The 19,059-nt window shown below is 39.1% G+C and overlaps 3 protein-coding genes across 5 annotated transcripts; all 3 read right to left on the reverse strand.

The window, feature by feature from the left end:
- Positions 1 to 59: 59 nt before the first annotated feature.
- On the reverse strand, positions 60 to 7,125 carry npy4r (neuropeptide Y receptor Y4). Its single transcript, XM_051417132.1, has 2 exons — positions 6,989 to 7,125; positions 60 to 3,230 (listed from the first exon to the last, which is right to left on the reverse strand). Exon 2 carries the CDS (start codon positions 3,171 to 3,173, stop codon positions 1,821 to 1,823), a length of 1,353 nt encoding a protein of 450 aa, XP_051273092.1. The 5' UTR covers positions 3,174 to 3,230; positions 6,989 to 7,125; the 3' UTR covers positions 60 to 1,820.
- Positions 7,126 to 7,303: 178 nt separating this feature from the next.
- si:ch73-288o11.4 (beta-microseminoprotein) lies at positions 7,304 to 11,007 on the reverse strand. The gene is made up of 4 exons (XM_051417733.1): positions 10,919 to 11,007; positions 10,066 to 10,171; positions 9,647 to 9,749; positions 7,304 to 7,618 (listed from the first exon to the last, which is right to left on the reverse strand). Exons 1-4 carry the CDS (start codon positions 10,919 to 10,921, stop codon positions 7,498 to 7,500), a joined length of 333 nt encoding a protein of 110 aa, XP_051273693.1. The 5' UTR covers positions 10,922 to 11,007; the 3' UTR covers positions 7,304 to 7,497.
- Positions 11,008 to 11,188: 181 nt separating this feature from the next.
- Positions 11,189 to 18,763, reverse strand: LOC127373060 (sphingomyelin synthase-related protein 1). 3 transcript variants are annotated; one of them, XM_051417155.1, is made up of 6 exons: positions 18,649 to 18,763; positions 14,732 to 15,358; positions 14,533 to 14,628; positions 14,254 to 14,371; positions 13,911 to 14,061; positions 11,189 to 12,961 (listed from the first exon to the last, which is right to left on the reverse strand). In XM_051417155.1, exons 2-6 carry the CDS (start codon positions 15,352 to 15,354, stop codon positions 12,657 to 12,659), a joined length of 1,293 nt encoding a protein of 430 aa, XP_051273115.1. In that variant the 5' UTR covers positions 15,355 to 15,358; positions 18,649 to 18,763; the 3' UTR covers positions 11,189 to 12,656. The 3 variants fall into 3 exon arrangements, with proteins under 3 accessions (XP_051273115.1, XP_051273106.1, XP_051273122.1); XM_051417146.1 differs by lacking the exon at positions 18,649 to 18,763 and adding an exon at positions 18,137 to 18,305; XM_051417162.1 differs by lacking the exon at positions 18,649 to 18,763 and adding an exon at positions 16,688 to 16,854.
- Positions 18,764 to 19,059: the final 296 nt, after the last annotated feature.

The following is a 19,059-nucleotide window of genomic DNA, read 5'->3' on the forward strand; positions in this document are numbered from 1 at the left end:
GTCATTAATTTAAATTTATCTCATTGTGTTTCTCCCCATGCAGCAAAGAAAGAAAAAAGTGTTTTATATTGTTTAATACAGAGAAAAGAAAAGGCATTTGAGGTAGTAGTTTAGAAAATCTTTTTTTCTATATACAGCATATGGTTGTCCAACTACTTTGATTATTAAACCAGACCAGGCGCATATAAATTACCTGCATTGGCATACAGTCTCACACGTACAGCTATAAACAAGCATTTGGATTATCAGGTATTTAATCTATGTATACAGGTCTAACGTGTCATGGAAGATATGTGAGAACATGGTGCATCTCCATAAAACACCCTTCCCTGCACCAAAATAGTACTAACACATTTTAATATACACATGAATATCAATTAAAACCATGGGGTAACACATTTGATGTTCTTTCTATATTTATTAAACTTGTCTGAAGCTGTTTTAAAATTTAACAATGTTATGAGCCGTTATCTCTATAAGTCACATTAATCACAAAACAAACTACACCTCATTTTTTTTTTCCACTGTAGAAGCTCACACACTGATGTCACAGCACACATGCCATAAATACAAAATAATTCATGTAAAAATTTAAGAAATACAACAGCAGCACTATATTCATGAAAGAAATCATTCTTTACATGTGCGTCACAAATTGCATCTGTGTTACTTTGCAGTACAATATACAGTACCATGACAAATCAAATGAAAATCTAACATGTAAAAAAAACGTCTCTTAGCAGTTTGTTGGTCCACGAGAAGCTTTAAGAACAGCTGCAGCGCTCCTTTCTCCAAGTCTCTGAAACTCTGGATTCATTCCATTCATTTGATGATTGTGGTGGGGAGCGCTGTGTAACCAAAATCTACCAGCCGTTCAGATTAAGGTCTGGCGACTATGAGGGCCGCAGTACAGTCACATTTGTTTTATACTTCATCAAACAATGGACCTTTTTCATATGATTTTAACATGTCACAGTAGGTTAAGTTGGTGTAACAGTAATGGTGGCTGAATTTAATTTAACTTCTTCAGTGTCAGGCTCTTGGTACAACCCTGTCTCCGAGAAATGAAGTCTGTATAATACTAAATTGTTTTCATATTACATTATGGTGACAAACGTAAAACTGCTGCCTGGATTATTGTGCACACTGGTTCAATGTCACACTGTCATAGCGTGCTGGGAAACTTGAATAAATCAGAGCCATTGTTAATGTTATTAGTAAAATCTGTGGTAGTCTGAATGTAATAGTCAAGAAAAAATGTATTCACTGACCCCTCGTGCCTTGTATCTTCATTTGTTTGGTTTCTCCTTTTGTTTATTCAGGTTTTTCCCTGAACTTCCCCTTCTGTATATTGATAGTATCACAATATGCAGCTTGCAGAGAGAGTAAAGTTCCAACATACTTTGTATAAAATATTAAAAGTTAAATTCACATTAGTCTGACATCCATTGAGGCACAAATTTAATAATTTCTTGTTAATATAAAATGGTAAAATATGTTGATTTCTTGTATACCTATCCTAAAAAGAAATCTGTATACTGTCATGAATAGCATATAGTACATACTGTATACAATTAGGACACAGCAACAGATGGCACTTTTCTTTTGAGTTCTTCACATCAACACACTCTTCATAAAACGTTACTTCATAAAAAGATAAACCAACATTATACTGCACACTTCACTTCTAAATACTGACAAAAATGTTGCACTTTAAACCACTGTCAAAACTTGTCATTAAAGGTAGAACAAACAGAAGTTAGTCCTATACCTGTACAGTTTATGTGACTACATCCTACAGCAGTATCCTAACATCAAAGTCAAACAGAGTTGCTCCTGCAGTTGAGAGGCACAGAGGTGCGGGACACTTCCATGTGCACGGTGGACATGGGGAAACGCTCAAACTCTTCTTCTAGTGGGCTGCAGCGGCAGTGCAGGAGCACCTCTCTCACCTCCTGCCGAAAGTTGGAGTTGAGAAAGCCGTAGATGATGGGGTTGATGCAGGTGGAGGACATGGCCAGCAGGTGGCAGAGGGAGAACAGCAGGTTGTGGTGGCAGATGGGGAGAGCCTCCTGGTTCCAGTCTGACACCACGTTGAAGATGGTGAGCGGCAGCCAGCAAAGGGCAAATGCTGTTATGAGGGCAACAAGCATGATGTTGATTCGACGGCTGTGGGTCATGCGCTGGCTTTCTGGGGTCCTGGCGCGGTCCAGCATGTCTTTGCGGTGGCGAAGGCGCACAAAAACTCTAACATAACAGAGCAGGACCAATAGTAATGGACCACAGTACTGAAAGAGCAGGAGCCATGTGGTGTAAGCAAGCCTGTGATGCTGGGATGGCCAGTGCTCCAGACAGGCCTCCATATGTGGAGAGGCGGGGATGTAAGAAAAGAGGGTACGGTATGAATTTGGAAGACCAGATGAGTTTTTGAATGTGTAGGAGACAGGTTGAGGTGGAGATGCATTGAGATAAGCCTGAGGAGAGGCTTGCTGATGGAGCTGAGACTCCAGTGGGATTGGTATTACATAGGGCTCATTTGTGAGGAGCTGAAAGGCCAAGAAAGGTGAAGATGTGAAACAGGCAAGAATCCAAATGAGAACAAGTGCAATATAGGCCTGGGGAATACTTGGTTTCCATCCAGAGGGGTTAATGATGAGCTGATGCCTTTCCAGAGCGATGAACACCAGCGAGAGCACAGACACGGTCACAGACACACACTGGATGAATGGCACCAGACGACATAACAGCGACCCAAACACCCAATGGTCCATTAGCGTGTATATGACGGTGAAGGGGAGGCAGAAGACACACACCAGAATGTCAGAGAATGACAGGTTGCAGATAAAAATGCTGGTAACATTGACTTTTTCTCTGCGATGGGCGATGATGGAAATGAGGCCGATGTTCCCCAGCAGCCCCAGCACCATTGTAAGGCTGTACCACACTACAAGACATGCCGTGAGGACAGCAGACATAGGGCACTGCTCATCATGCCCGAGAACAGCAAGGTCTGAGAGGAGCTGGGTCTTATTTCCCAGCCACTCCTGCACAGACTCATGACTGGTTCTTCCCTCCTCCCATGGTAGGGAACGTGGAGTGATGGAGCTGTTGAGGGACAGAGGCAGAGCTGACGTTGACGGAGAAGATTGGCTCGTGTTGCCACTCAAGGACATCTCACCAGGACTTCAGTGTCACCAGCCCCCAGCATTAAACTGTCCATCCCCAGCCCTCTGAAAACATGCATTTGAGACAAAAAAGAGAGAGAGAAAGCACAGAGAAATTATTCAGTTGCAAAGCAATCACTCTCATAGTTCAAGGGATCTGCTCATGTAGAAGTGATACTGTTGTTCTGAGAGAAGCACAGAGTGAAGGAAATGGATCCTGTGGCTGAGGAGGAATAAAGCCTAGGAGAGATAATATGTGTGAGGACTTTTTTCTATTTATGTTACTGTGAGATTAGGTTCAAGAAAGCATTGTCATTAAAACACGCCCTTTGTTCTATTTATAGCCATGCTAGTGGGATGGCTCTTAGGGGGTGCAATGTCAGTTTGTCTCTCTGTTGGTCGGTCCACCACTTTGGTCCAGACTGAAACATCTCAAGGATGGATTGCCATTAAATGTTGCAAAGACATTCATGGTTCCCAGAGGATGAATCCTGCTGACTTTTACTCCCCCATGCTGTTGACATTTTGGGGGTTTTGTAAAATATCTTACCTACTATTTGTTACAGACATTCATGTCCCCTTTACGATGATTTAAAATGACTTTGGTGAACCCCTGACTTTTTCTTTAGTGTCATCTTGAGGTCAAATTAGTTTTTATAAAATAATTTGGGGGATTATTATTACCCTTATTTGGTCGAGTAGCAGAAGAGTGACAGCAAAGTGGAGAGAGAGAGAGAGAGAGGGGTGAGATGCAACAAAGAGCCAAAGGCTGGAATCAACCAGAGCTGCTGAAATGACTCAGTAGACGAGGTGCACACTCCAGCAGGTGAGCTAACGGGCACAATATGAGGTCAAATTTTTAATTAAATTTGTCTAGTACTTTGGCATATGACCAAAGAGCCTGTCTACAAAACCAATGACATTCCCATCAGCTTTGTATTTTGTGCTAATTAGCAAGTTTGCAACGCATTATTATGTACTGTAACCATGTTGCAATGTTTACATGTCAGCATGTTGGCAGTCTCATTGTAAGTCATTGCCATTGCAGGTCAGACCTGCAGCCTCAAAGAACCACTGACATGGATGCAGACGTAGGTATGTCTATCATAAGAACATTAGACACCATAATGACGCAGATTATGAGAACTTCTATATATATACACAAGATTTAGAACATAAATATAGCAGCAAACCAGCTATTTGCTGTGTAAATATATAGTGGAGTATGGCATCCTGAGCAAAGAATGACCTCCCCTATGGTCCATGAGCTGGTCTGTGTTGTGCTTATACAGCTGGGATGGCCTGAAACAGAAGTTTCTTCTCACATCTTACTCGATAATTTAAGGATTTATTTCATCCAAACCAGAGCTGGTGATTGTTGTAACAGTGGAAAGACCAACAAAGGCTGTTTTATTTTGTGTCCATCTAGTTTGAATGAAGTTACAATGTTATAATGATCCACAAGGTAAAATTACTGTTTTTGTCAATAGAGTCTGGTCGTGAGCGATATAATAGCTGTTTTGAAATCTGTGGTTTATTTTTATAGAACGGTTTATTTTGACCAAATCAGTTATTGATTGTTGGAAAGATTGTGGAAAGATCAATAAAGACGATTTGAAGTGTGTTTTACAATTATCTGTAAGGTACTGGTTTTGTCAATGGAGGCTGGTGGGCTGTAATGCCCATTTGTTTTGGTCTGGCATGCTGTGCTCTAGTGCGCCATCTAGTAGCAGTGACTTTTCTGTATAAAACCTTAAAACTCTTTACACAGTTTATATTGATTGAGCCAATGAATATAAACTACCAAAGGTAATTTTTACTAAGCAATGCGGCAGTTACGCAGAGTAGATTCAGTTCTTGGTAATACAATCACTTTTTCCCTCTTCTTCTTTACCCATCTGCTGAAGTCAGACTTGTCAGTTCTCCTCCCACAAATGAACCCTTCAGTCAGGTTTCAAGACTGAACATAATAGCTTAATGACAATAAAATTACTATGCATACATTTGAGCAGAAACTTCTGTTTTTCAAGTACACAATAAATGATGTAGTACGTCAAAGTGAAAGGGCATGACATTGTCAGACTCCTAAAAATGGATTCCAGCTCTCTCCCCTGAAACCTCTGCCATGTGCTGTGAAAACCAACATCGCAAAAGAAAATGAGCCTGTCATTTTCCATTAACGACACACACTGAGCTATCAGTCACTTCACACTGCATCATTACTAACCTACTCTGTCAGTGTGTTGAGTGAGCTGCAGGCAGGGTGGCACAGCATTGATCATCCTTTGTTCAGGGAGGAAAGGCAAGTGTACTGTCACCAGTAACCAGATGTAACAAACAGCTGTAATAGAGCGGAGGAGCCATAAACACCAGCAGGAGAGAGAAAAAAAGGAAAAATGTCTCATTAATAGACAAATCTGGACCTGTCACGTTACAATCACGTGACATTGTAGTATGCACATCCAGCTTGTGATCATCCCCCTCCAAAACAAAATCTCTGCAAGATAAGGAACACTGTGACCTAGCACCGCTCTGTCCATCATATTTTTCTTTTTCTGCCTCAGTGAAGTGTCCTCCATCTCTGTGAAAATACTGTTCTCTGACAGGGAAGATTAGGGGATTGGCTGAATGTCATTTTTTTTCTTGGACCAGATTCACCTTGAGTCTCTGTCTCTTTTTTTTTTTTCTCAAAGCAGCTGTCCAACAATTAGTTACCTACATTGTCATCAGTGTTTCTCTCAATTGTCTTCTGTAGTAGCCTCAGATAAAACATGTGGTCACACTGCATGACAATTTCACATATTTCTTATCTGCCAAAGATTCTCTGAAGCAATACCGTGCCATATTAAGATTGTGTTTGCACCATTGCATTGCTTGTGTGAAACCCCTCCTTGTTATTCATTGTAAAACACTTTTTCATATTTGGACACTACACAAGTTTAACTAGAATTTAAAGGTCTGTAAGTATGAGCAATCCTGGAGGGTGAGACGTGTGGATTTTAACTTTTTAGCATGTATTAGACAGTTATACTCTATATATACTGTATGTGCTTGACAAAGAAACAAAGAATAATAGAAGAAAGAAGCCCAGCCTCCAAATTCCCCTCTGTGCAGTCACTGATTCACATCTAGTCCTATATAATGTACATCTTAAAAGATGTTTACTGTATTAATAGTGTTGCTTTTTGCTCCTTTTTTTATTCAAGCTTTACACCAGTCCACATATGAAAATTATCTCACTTTCTGGAATCCATCATTTTGAATTCTTTTTGCAGACAGAAAAACAAATGTCATCAAAACAGTATTTTGATATACAGTGCATGCTCAGCCAGTGGTACTATTCAGAAGCAATTTTCTTCCTGTCTGTCTCCTGCATGTGGAGAAGCAGGATAACAGGCGGTGGGCACTGTAGTGTGCTCTACCTGATGAGCCAAGCCTCATTATTCTCTGCTGGGGGTGTCAAGGATTGTGGGTGATACCTCCCAAGACGTTACCACTACAAATATCTTCATGAAATGGGTTCCACACAGTATATGAACCATTAAGGCCAATCGGCTACATATTTTTTCCAGTTTCCTTGCTGGAATTGGATGCATATTTTCAGAAATGCCTTTTGTAGACTGCTATTGTTTAAATGCTTCTTTGAAAAACAGGTGTAATGATAGAGACATACAGTACACCTGAAAATCTGTGAAACTGCAAGCTGACAAACAACACAGCACACATTTTTAGAATTGATTAACTAAAAAAGACATATTTTCCTTGACAAAAATATTTTTGTGCATAACAGATCATTATTGGGTGTAAAAAAATAAAGCACTCACATGGTGGGTTGGCTGAGTGGAGTGTCTCTGTGATGCCGAGTGACAGAGAAAACGACGCTCTGAACAGGTGCGAATCCACAGAGATGAGAGTTGGAGAAGGAGCTGAACATCACAACAACCAGAACGTTTCTGTCAGAGACAGCCCCCGTATTATTGGACTGCTCGAGCCCTTTAGGTGCCAGAGACCCTCTGAGCACTGAGCTCTGCTGTCACACAGTGGTGGATTTATTCAATTACATGCTGCAAATGACACCTGCTCTTGAGTGCTGTTACAGAGATGAAAGGCAGGAGAGGCAAGACGAAACAGACGCACAGTTGCAGCAGAATTTGAATTTTTATTGTGAGTGAAATTTAAAACATGATAAGTAAGGCGACTAGCAAGGTTTGATCAGTCTTTGTTTATTGGTAATTTACTGTTTTCACACACCATAATATGAAACATAAAAAAAGACTTATTGCCAGTTTAGATTTCAGTTGTCCCTGATGTATACAGGTCACTGGTAGTCTGTTCACACAGGGTTACACTCTTTTGAATGGTCTGACTTCAGCACCACCTTGGCAGAGCAGGCCTCCTTATCCACAACCAGCTCACAGTCCTCAGGCACGTCTACTGAGTTTGCATCAGGCAATCTGAGAGACGAGAAGAAAGAATATGACCCTCAGATGAAAAGAAAAATCCACAAATGGTCCTCTTGAAATGGTTTGATACAAATTAGAGACTGGGATGGGAGGAGGGTCAGAAAACAGGGAGGGGGTTGAAATATTTGTCTTGGCTAACAAGGTAGTTTTTATTTTGTGGGAGAGACAACAAGAGTGTTTTATTAATCAAATATATCAAGTGTATATTTTATTTCCAATTTCCCCTGCAAAAGATGGATTGTGAAGGTGCGCTTCGCCATATGCAGAGCTTTATTTTCCCCCACGACAACCAGCTCGTATAGCTAATAGGACCAATATGTCAGTCTGGTGAAACACAGAATACACATTATGTCACAGGAATGATTTCTCATTCTCATTTCTCTTGGTGCTCCCTGGATAGTTACAGGAAGCAGAATGTAAAGGCTGTAATAGGATCCAAGTTCAGCATCACATGTTGCCGACTTGTTTTACTAACTGCTGATGTTTGTAACATTAGGTCTGGAGGTTACAATTACAGTTGATCAGTTCATTAGTGCACACGTGCTCTTTAATCCACGGCCAGTTATTTTAGACTGGCCTGTAGTTTTAAGGTCAGCCTATCTTTAGATGAAGCTGATACAAGTTAGACAGCTTTCACAAAAGTAAAGACAGAGTTATTTTAAGCCTCAAAAGTTCGGGCTAACTCAGGACAAAGAGCCACGTTTCCATGGTAACAATCAGTGACACCTCCTGACAAGTGGCACCAGTGAGGATCAAGAGTTGGACTGACGACTCAGCAGAAGTACTGAGCTGTGCCACATGAAGAAACAACAGCTCTGCTACAGCTCTGCACCAGTGACAGTATATATACACTGGACTGAGATTTTAGGATAACGGATTTTTGTTTTTGTTGTATTCTTTCACTCCCCAACTCAACATTTCCCTTTAAATATTTTTGTAACTGATGAATTCTTCCAGACTGCAAATAACCCGTTTTTTGTTGATCAGTCAGACATGTTTTTCTGTTTGAAATAAGTATAATTTATCCAGAATTCATAGCAAATAAGTCATACTTAAGATGGTTAAGAATTACTAACTAAAGTTTGACTATTAGGTAGATCCAAGCCATAGTGAAAGCCTATCTTTGTGAAACTCGTCCTTGACCACCCATTATTACCCATTATAGTCTGTTCTTCCAAGGTTAAACATGTGTTTATACACTCAGTTTGTGCTTCAAACTAATTCAGCTGTGCATAAAAAACAAAACTTACGTAGCGTGAGAAAACCTGCCGCACACAGCTGTCTGCCTTTATCACGCAAAAGCATTTAACTATTTTCCCACAGTAATAAAATTATGTTTGGATATTTGACTGTATGGTGCTCAGCTGTCTGCAAGAGACAGTCCAATCTCTCTAGCTGCTGCTTCAAAATACACCTGCTCGTGTGTGTCAGGTGTCGGTTTAATTATGAGGTTTGATGGACATCTGATCTCATATAAATATTAATTTAAGATATTGGGGGGCAGGTTTTTTTCTAGGTCAGTGGAAGGGTCCAAAGAAAATATTGCTTTTAAAGGTTGAATGTGTAACATTGAACATGAAATATAATATTCATACATACGTTTTCATTATTACTATAGTTATTATAGTTACCTAAAACTAAACTAAAACTAGGTGTGAAAAATCACTAACTAACTAATATAAAATAAAACTTTACAGGAAATGTCTTTAGTTTTAGTCTTTGTCAATTTGGTCAAATTTGTCAACACAACAAGCATGAAGGAGGCATTGGTACATATGTTTATTGAGACTGTGAGTCAATGTGTTTGTATTGTAATATCTATTCTGAACTTCTCAAATTTCACCCCTAACAAATACCAACTACATTATAATTTAAAAAAACTAAAACTATAATAATAGTTGAAACTAATATTGAAACTAACAAAAACTAAACTAAGATCATAAATACTGATGATGATTTTTGTCATTTATTTTAAAATAAGAGGTGTAATGTAATAAAAACAGATCATGAAAATCTTACTTGCTACAGCAGCTCAAGCCCTCATTGGTACAGGAGCAGTCCATGCAGTCTCTCACCCACTCAGAGCCAAAATCATGCTGCTTTCCATCCTTATCCACACACCCTAAATGTAAAGAAATAAAACCACAGTTCAGAGAAGCTGTTGACCCTCTTAACAAGTTCTGATAAGTTTTTGGCAGCGACTAATTGTGTGTGACTGTGTATCGATGTGTGCATAGGTGTGGTTTTGATAGTTTTGAGACAGCCGGCAGGTGTTAAGTAAACACACACCAGCTGGATGATGCTTTCAGCTGAAACACTCAGACGGAAGAAGGAAGGGCTTTATGTTAATTTGTCTAACTTCTGTCAAACATGGCAGAGAAAAGTTTCCACTCAACCCAATCTGTTGCAACAGTGCTGTTATAATCGTACTGTCTCACCTTTTGGAGGGTTTTTCAAATCTTTCAGCACTAATTCCTGGAAGAAGCAGTCAGAGTGACACAGGACAACCAGACCCAGCAGACAAACAAACACATGGAGGGAAGCCTGAAAGAGTAAATAACAGACGTCCGTAAACATGGTGCATGTTTTATAGTCTCTGCAGTGTATTTATGCACTTTTATTCATGATATTTTTGTCCCATAAGGGTCACACAAACAACAGCCAGTCCCATTTAGTGAAAGATATCGAGTATCATTACATTAAAGCTATATATGTTGAGGTGATTTGTCATTATTCCACTATACACTTTTATGTATAAATTTCAAAGCAAAAGACATTTTATCTGCAATGTACTGTATGTGATAGTGACATATATTTCTAGTCTTTTCTAGAACAGCTCTTAAAATGATTTGCACCGTATCTATATTTACATTTGTGTCATACATCTGAATCATTATCAATCACCACTGACATCATTTACTACCACTTCTAGGTTTTTGGTTTTACATGCAGATTTATCTATTACGACCACCACCAACTACTTTATACATTTTTAATATTAATTACATATGTATACATATAAGAAATAATGCAGTTGACCTTAATTGAATATTGAAATTTGAAGGTAACTTTAAATCTAAAGTATGCACTCAAATTTTTGGTAGTTTTTTCTATGTATTTATTCAACCAAATCTAAATTTATATTGCATTTCTGTAGAAAAATAGAAGTTTAACCACAATTTAACCTATTTTCTCGACAAAAGTTCTTTATGTTTAATCCGATATTACACTAAAGCGTGTAATACACATGCTGGTGTGTTCATAGCTAATTTTAAGGTGTAAAATACATACCATCCTGAGATGTGACCTGGTCAGTGGGAAGCTGATGTGTGTGAGTATGCTCTAATGAGGGCTTTATATTAAGGTGTGCACCCTTGCATATCTTTATTGATAATATTTGAATAGCGGATGGACTGATATCTAATATTTGTTTTAAGGGAAGGAACAGCAGCAGGCTTATAGGTTACGTTGATATTTCTTATTAAAGGCACACCTCGGTGATTCATGACATTTTCATTTCAGCGATTGATTATGTATGAAACAATGCACAAGAAAGCTGAATTTTTAATAAAATTTATAATCCACTTTATTCAACAAATGCAAAAACATACACATTAGTGAAAAAGCAGCCAAGGAGACAATTAGTCTGAAATATAAAAACAGTTTTCCTTATCTGTAAACTTTTATTGCTGAGCCAAAAGGCAGAGATAGATTACTTGCATTGCAAATAAAGCCACAAATTGTAAACAATTATTAAAAAGATATAGTTTGGATCAACCATGACATAGTAAACAATGTACTTTTGAAACTTTGTTTCTAGCAGTATTTGTTCTGTGCAACACAGAAAAACTCTGGACAATAAAGCTTCAACAAAATCCAGCTCCATACATTTACATACTCATTACATAATTAACAATCATTAAAAAAAAAGAAAACCATAAAACGAGATAAAATTAGGATAAAGAAAATAAAGGGCTGATTGGCAAAACTGAACATTTAGTGTAATGTTCAGCTTAAAAGTGAATGTAGGAAGCTTCACAATCCCAATGGTGACATTTATCAAATATAACAAAAGATGCAGAGTTCACTTTATGAAGTGGAAATGAAGAAGAAACTAAAAAGTGACTGAAAGAGAGCTCTTTCAGGACAGGAAGTGTTATTCCCATTGCACATCAAAAGAAACAACTGCTCCTTTGGTAGTTACCAAACGGGTGTCAAATCTGTTTGCAGCAAAACAACATGTGAACTGTCACCACGATGACTCCCAAACAAGTGAGAACTACAGTATCAACATGCATTACATTAAATTCTGAGAGAGAGTAACAACCAACAGACCATCAGTGAACCTTAAACATCCCCAAAGTGAAACATGAATGATGAAAGTGATTTAAAATAAGGCAAATAAATCTCCAAGAAAATGATCTGCACCTGCAGCTTTTAGGCCCCGTAATTCACCACATTTCTTTGTTTTACTTGGCAGTTTGCAATTAAATTTAATGGACTTGTTTAACATTTGGGGAAATACACATAACCGATTTCTTGCTAAGAGTTAGATGAGAGGACTGATACCACTCTCATGTCTGTACGCTAAATGTGACCCGACTGCCAGCAGCTGGTTAGCTTAGCTTAGCATAAAGACTGGAAACAAGGGGAAACAGCTAGCATGGCTCTGTCTAACCTACCAGCTCCTGTAAAGCTCACAAATTTGTAAGCTTACCAAATGCTGGCTTTAGCGTCATATTTAAACAGACAGAGACGAGAGTGTAATACTATTAATCTTCTCAAACAGCTTTTGGCACAGAAGTAAATAAACATATTTCCCAAAATTTCCAACTATTCCTTTGAACATAAGATCAGTCGACAAAATAAAGATAATGCATTTATACAAATGAGGGGAAAAAACTCCCACAAAAATAAACCTATAACCATCCTCAGATAAGAAGCAGCATTTCAAGTAAAACGTTTCTCATTTCGGCTTTAATATTAAAGTCCATGCACATTGCACAGTGCTGATCTTTGACAGAATACTCTATCCGATCAGAGTTTTCATGAAGGCAGGTTTGTCGAAGGGCCAGTGATACTGGTTGGGGACAGGTCCGTTCACATTGCACTCAAAGAAAGAGAACATGGGAAACCAAATGCGCGCCCTTCGGCTGTGCTGGTAGGCACGGGTGTTAGCTAAGGTGTGGTAGTAGAGGAAGAGGCGAGTAGTGATGTAGAAGGCGATGAACACGTCGATGGAGTAGTGCTCGTGAGCCGCCAGAATGAAGAAAATCCCAAACAGGTTTAAAACCCAGGAGATAGTGTGAATCAGATTCCAGGTTCGTGGAGTGTCTGTAATTAAAAGGAATAATTAAAGGATTAATCTATTTTTTGTTGAATGAGTCCTCACTACACCATCCTGCTTCTGAAAATACTGACTTGCACAGCAACTGTGTATTAGTCCACTGCTGAAAGTAGTTCCCAATAAAAGCAGTATTTCTTCTTGTTTGAGTGACGTTTGCTAAAAGCTACAACGGCCAGAGTATCGAAAGTTTGGTACAGTTTATTTAAATTATCTAAATTAATACTCCAGAAAAATACCACAGAAAAATTGCAGCAAGCTCTAGTTATCAGATAATAATAGATCATCTAAATCTATAACCAAATCACACATCCTGTTGTACTAATGGCCTACATGTGTCACTGTGTGGCAGCACATGCTGTGTCTAGCTGTAGCTGTTTGGACCTCTTTGGTTCCTTTGATTCAGTGGGACACTCTAAACTCCCTTAAACACCAAAATGTGTTTACGTGTGATAGATCCAACCTGCTTTGCCTTAATCAGGATTGGAAATTAGGTTTTTTCTGTATTACAGACTAATATGTAAAAGACCTCTAGAGCACTATGCATATAAATCCCCCAAAAAAGGAGAAAGTGGTTATAAGTTTAACTGATGGTTTTTATTATGCCTGATTTTACTCCTAAACTGTAATATATATGCTATACTGTGTATACTGTAATACTGAAAACAGTTGCACTATTATTCCCCTTTTGAGTAAAAGTAATGTCTCTTTTTTTAAATGAAACTATACATTTGTGACTTCTTTTTAAAGATTTCTTCAACAGGAACCAAAGGACTTGGGACTGAGAGCCACAGACAAGGGGGGAAGTCAGACAGTACTAGCACAGCACATTACTGGTTTTGATATTTTCATGGAATTTGTTGATGATAAGAAAAATATAGCTTTATCCTTTAACAAAGGTCACCCTTTAAAGTAGACAAAAAAGTATTTAACACTCACATTCAGTCACAAAAAAGTTGAGCATTGTGATGACAACAGTGTGTCCACTGAACATGTAGTCTCCACACGTTTGGACTCCTGTCAGAGTCATCCCAAATCCACTCCAGATCGCTAGCGCCCTCTGTATCTTTCCCAAGGTGTCACCGTAAGTCTGGGGAACAAAAAAACACACCAGAGTTATCAGTGGTGCTTTGAATCACAGCGGCAGCTGTTCATCAGTTATCACAGTGGGAATCACTTACTGCCAATGGCAACAAGAATTACTGGCTACCTCAGACCTGAAAATAGCCAACCATATCTAGTCTGCACATAATCTCATGCTGTTCTCATGTGTGCTTCCCACCTTACTGGCACACTTCAGGTGCTGGCCAGGGACAGAGAGCGAGGTAACAAACATGGTGCAACATCGAAGCAAAAACACTGTTCCCATCAGAGAACACAGCCGCCTGAAGAGAATAGACCTGAAACGAAGACAAACAACACTTCATAACCTACATGCATTTAGATAGAACTATATTTGCATTACAAATACCACTTATCTCAGCAGTGATTTGTGAATTATTTGCACATATTATTATAACACAGTACATCAGTGATGGGAATATCTGGATCTGTGGGCTACCTGTGTTTGTGAAGGAGCAGGATCAACATAAACATATAACACAGGATGACGCCACAGGCTTCAGCCATTGCAAAAGCCCAAGGGATTCTGGGAACACTGTCAGAACACAAAACATGTATCAGTGCATATATTAGAAGTGCAGGAGAGTGTACATGAACTATGGAGTCTAGGTAGTTGCTCAGCATACATGCACTTATACCTGTCAAGGAATATGTCAGGCAGTGGCGGGTATGTCCTTGTGTCCGGGACACGTTCATGTACGAGGACCATGACAAATGATGTGAATCCAAACACAAAAAAGACATAAATGGTACTGAGGACCGTCTTCCACACCTCTGGGTCCAATCTACCAGCCAGGTGCTGCCTACACCTCCCGTTGGAGTGCATATGGCACAGAGCTGCTCCTGAGCCATATCCAGATCTATCACCGTTCCTCAGCCGCAGCTCAGTGCCGTTACATGACCGATCACCTCCGTTGTACCTCCTGTCGGCTCCGTCACAGCTCCACTCGACCCCTGCGGCGCCCAGCAAGAGCCCAGTAGGGAAACTGTCTGTAGGCCGGAGACCCAGCTCCTCCAGCTGGGCCTGGTTCTGTCTCTGGAGCCGGCGGAGGGCTATGTTCAGCCTCTTGATGTCTCCTAGCACGGTGAGGCCCAGCGGAGGCCCACGCAGGTCGGCCTCAGTCAGAGCCAGCAGGCTGAGGCCGTCCAGGCGGTGCTGGGTACACAATAACTCCACATACTCCCCAAAACCTTCTTCCTGCAGCCACTGGGCCACCTGCTTACAGCTCCAGGCACTCACACTGTCCTCTGACGGTGCCATGACACTGCAGACACAGACACACACAGAGTTAAGTCACGTATTAACATCTGATTTATTAAGTACCACTTCTCTCTCTCCACTGATCTTGATCAATTCTTGATTTTATCACTCTCACTCTCAGTCCTATTGTTTGAATGCAAAGCTGCCTGAAGAAAGGCACCCATTGAGATTACTATTCAATTTGCATGTTACAGATCAAAACTACTACTATATAAATGAGCTAGAGTGGCAACTAACAATTATTTTAATTACAATTTAATCTGACAATTATTCTCTCAATTAATTAATTTGTTGTTTGGTCTATAAACTGTAAGAAATTATTCCAAAGTCCATAAAGAGACATCTTCAAATGTCTTGTTTTATTTGATCAGCAGTCTAAAACCCACAGATTCAGTTTACAGTGACATAAAACAGAGAAAAATCCTCACATTGAAGGAGTAGAACATTTGTTGGATTTTTCTGTCAATCAACATATTGATTAATCACTAATTGTTTCAATAGCAGAATCTAATCGCAGAATAACAGAGACACTGCGTAAGGCTTCAAGCTCACTCTATAATAGTATGAGACTAAACACACAATGACAGCAAATATCTGAGGATTAGTTATTTCTTCAACAGGCTGATTGTCTTTTTAGTCATTTTCAAGCACAAACTCCAAACAATCTTTTTCCAGGCTCTCTCTTTTACATCATGGAACACTCAATATTTTGGTGTTTTGACTATTGACCAGACAAAATATGTAATTTGAAGACATCCCCTATGAATCTGGGAAATTGTGACAATTTTCATTCTGGTATTTCATAGATTGATTAATCAATAATGAAAACAATCATGAGTTGCAGTCCTAAATAAAGAAATTCCTGACATTTTAGGAGCTGAAATCACAAACAAAATCCACTTTTGCTTAACAAAAAGACTAAAACAAGTCATACATGATTAAAATTGACTTCCTCACTAAGTGAACAGTCACTAAAACATCCTGTGAAGGCAGAAATATCACTATTCCTCTCCCACAAACAGTCAGGCCACCGGTGAGCGTAGAGGTAATCTCCTGTTGGGGCAGTTTGTTTGAGCTCTTATTCGACGGGACCCAGCAGGATACTTAGAGCTATTACATAATCTGTGATCAGGTCTGTGACTGTACAGTGGCAGAGCGGTGGCTTACGGTATAAGTATACACTGACAACATGCACTGAGCCACATAAATGGAGTTTATGTTTTATGTTTCAAACCAAAACAAAAAAAACAAACAGGAATTCAACTTCGCCGAGTGTGACCATCCTCTCTGTGTCATAGATGTCGTTTCACAAGAAAAACAGTGAGTCACTAACCATTCAGGGTTTACCCAACACCAGCAGAATAAGTTCCTCTCCCACAAACAGACTCAGGTACTGATGAAACACTGATTCTTTGCTCTGTGCTTTTCTCTCGTTTTTTTTATCCTTTGACCCCTGATAAGCTCACCACAGCGCCGATCGCCCTGTACTCCCTGCTGCTCCAAAGGTCTGCAAGGCTCAGACAACATGACTGTATGACTGTTAACTGCTGAATGTGAGCGATACGTGCAGATTAGACACCAGATACAGACCTAAAATCACTGAAGTAAGCAGCTTTTAGTTATCAGGAATGAATGAGACAGCAGGGAGGTGTTAAAGGCTTATTAAAGAATATTACTGTGATGAGATAGCAATAAACACTCATACAGAGCTGATTAGTAATTGAGTGAGAAGAATTAAATCTTGGAACTACTTCAGTTTTAGGGTTGCAACTAATGATTATTTTCATTATCAACTGATCTGCTCAATTAATTGATTATGCGTTTGGTTTGTAAAACATCAGAAAATTGTGAAAAATTCCCATTCGCAATTTCCAAAAGCCCAACTGATGTCTTAAAATGCATTTAATGTCCAAACCAACCATCTGAAACCAAATATATTCATTTTATTGTCATGTAAAACAAGAAAAGCGAATCCTCACTTTAGCTCAAATGATTAGTTGATTAATCGGTTGGTAGATAGACAAAAAAAATAATTTTGATTATTATTAATTAAACCCTTTTTTCTAGCAAAGATGTCAATTATTTGATGGTTTCAGCTTTCCCAGTTTGAGAATTTGCCATTTTTTGTTGTCTTACATTACAATAAACTGATGGGTAAACAACACATTACCTTGGACCAGGAAATTGTGACATTTTTTTCCACTTTTGTCAAAGTTTTAAGCCATAATAGAATTAGAAAACTGGAACCATCAAATATTTGGCATTTTTGCTTAAAAATGACTTTTTTATCTATTAACAAATTAACTGATTAAGCTCTATGCAAAATATTGTGATATAAGAACAAAAATATCAGCTAAAACTTTAATATAATATCAAAAGACAGCTTAAATACCATATTCTAGTCTTAAAGTTCGCATTAGGGTTAAATTAAACACTTTTTTGGTAACTTGTTTGAATGTATTTATGTGAAACAATCAATAAAATGTCATTCCCACATTACTACACATTCTTTCTAAGGAATATCACCCTTAGATTACCAATCTCACCTAATATAACATCACATTATTGACCCCAACTCACCGTTTCAAACATATTTTAAATTATATTTTGTTAGTAAGCTTAGTTTGGTGATGAAAAGCTCCCAATGACCCTCACACCGACTGAAGTTTACCGTCAATAATGCAGATCATATTGAGGCCTGCTGCCAGTGAAGGATCCATACAGAACAATTCAGCTAATCAACTGATCAGTATTAAATATTTACATGTCTGCAGTAACTCACCTGGGTAGCTGCTGCTCTGTTCCCCTCTGAGAGAAATAAGTTATTTTTAACTAGCCTCTAGATTTTACTGGCAACATCCTGCAGCGTCTCTGCCTGAGGCTTTACTTGGGGATTCATAAGTGCCATGTCAGCTTGTTTGGCTGGCTTACAGTGAGTCACAGTGAGCACTGACACACAGCTGTGAGAGAGAAAGCGCTTGTGTGTGTGTGTGTGTGTGTGTGTGTGTGTGTGTGTGTGTGTGTGTGTGTGTGTGTATGTGACAGAGAGTGACACAATTTGACAAAGGGCTCATAGTCTGTTCACCACAATGCAACACCGGACAGCTACATTTGAGCATGAGATCAACTCTGAGAGATTTCATCATATTTTCATGATGGTGTTGAAAAGTTAAAACCATCTTGACATAAACAAAGTAGAAAGTAGAAAGTAGTAGAAAGGACAACAAGCAAGTCACAGAAAGGTAAATGTAGTTACTTTAAAGGAATATATTAAACAGTAGTTGTCTCTCTTACCAAGATCCACAGTCAGTGGGCTGTCAGAGGGTGTGGATGAGCTGTCTGTTTAACTCGCAGGACTTTTTCATGACTAACATGCTTCTGACAACTAGGCAACACCAAACAGGAAGAGACACTAATAAACAACACCAGTAAAGAAGAGCTGGTGGCCTCGTGCTGGGCTGCTACTTTAAGCACACTGACATCTGCTGGCCACATTTAGGATCAATTAGGATCTTAGAAGTCATTTTTTCTCTAGATCCACAAAAAAAGGTGTTTTTCATTGATTATTTGGTTGAATTTGACCCAAAAAAGAGTACAAGCAGTGGTTTTGAAACCAGTAATGTTAAACACATGTCCACGTGTGAGAGTTTGGCTGAGAGTCTGAGCCAAACTGCACCACCTGTTTTTGACAGTCAAAAGGCTGAG

Source organism: Dicentrarchus labrax, unplaced genomic scaffold (assembly GCF_905237075.1).
Source record: "Dicentrarchus labrax unplaced genomic scaffold, dlabrax2021, whole genome shotgun sequence".
NCBI lineage: Eukaryota > Metazoa > Chordata > Actinopteri > Moronidae > Dicentrarchus > Dicentrarchus labrax.

What these genes read in the sequence shown, in the direction of transcription:
- LOC127373060 (XM_051417155.1), bottom strand. Translation starts at nt 15,354, where the DNA reads ATGGCACCGTCAGAGGACAGTGTGAGTGCCTGGAGCTGTAAGCAGGTG. An exon ending in ACCTGAAGTGTGCCAGTAAG is followed by an intron (nt 14,062 to 14,253) that starts GTGGGAAGCACA and finishes TTTGTTCCCCAG; the next exon opens with ACTTACGGTGACACCTTGGG. An exon ending in CAACTTTTTTGTGACTGAAT is followed by an intron (nt 12,962 to 13,910) that starts GTGAGTGTTAAA and finishes TTTTAATTACAG; the next exon opens with ACACTCCACGAACCTGGAAT.
- npy4r (XM_051417132.1), bottom strand. Translation starts at nt 3,173, where the DNA reads ATGTCCTTGAGTGGCAACACGAGCCAATCTTCTCCGTCAACGTCAGCT.
- si:ch73-288o11.4 (XM_051417733.1), bottom strand. An exon ending in TTTGAAAAACCCTCCAAAAG is followed by an intron (nt 9,750 to 10,065) that starts GTGAGACAGTAC and finishes CTTTACATTTAG; the next exon opens with GGTGTGTGGATAAGGATGGA. An exon ending in GGCTTGAGCTGCTGTAGCAA is followed by an intron (nt 7,619 to 9,646) that starts GTAAGATTTTCA and finishes CTCGTCTCTCAG; the next exon opens with ATTGCCTGATGCAAACTCAG.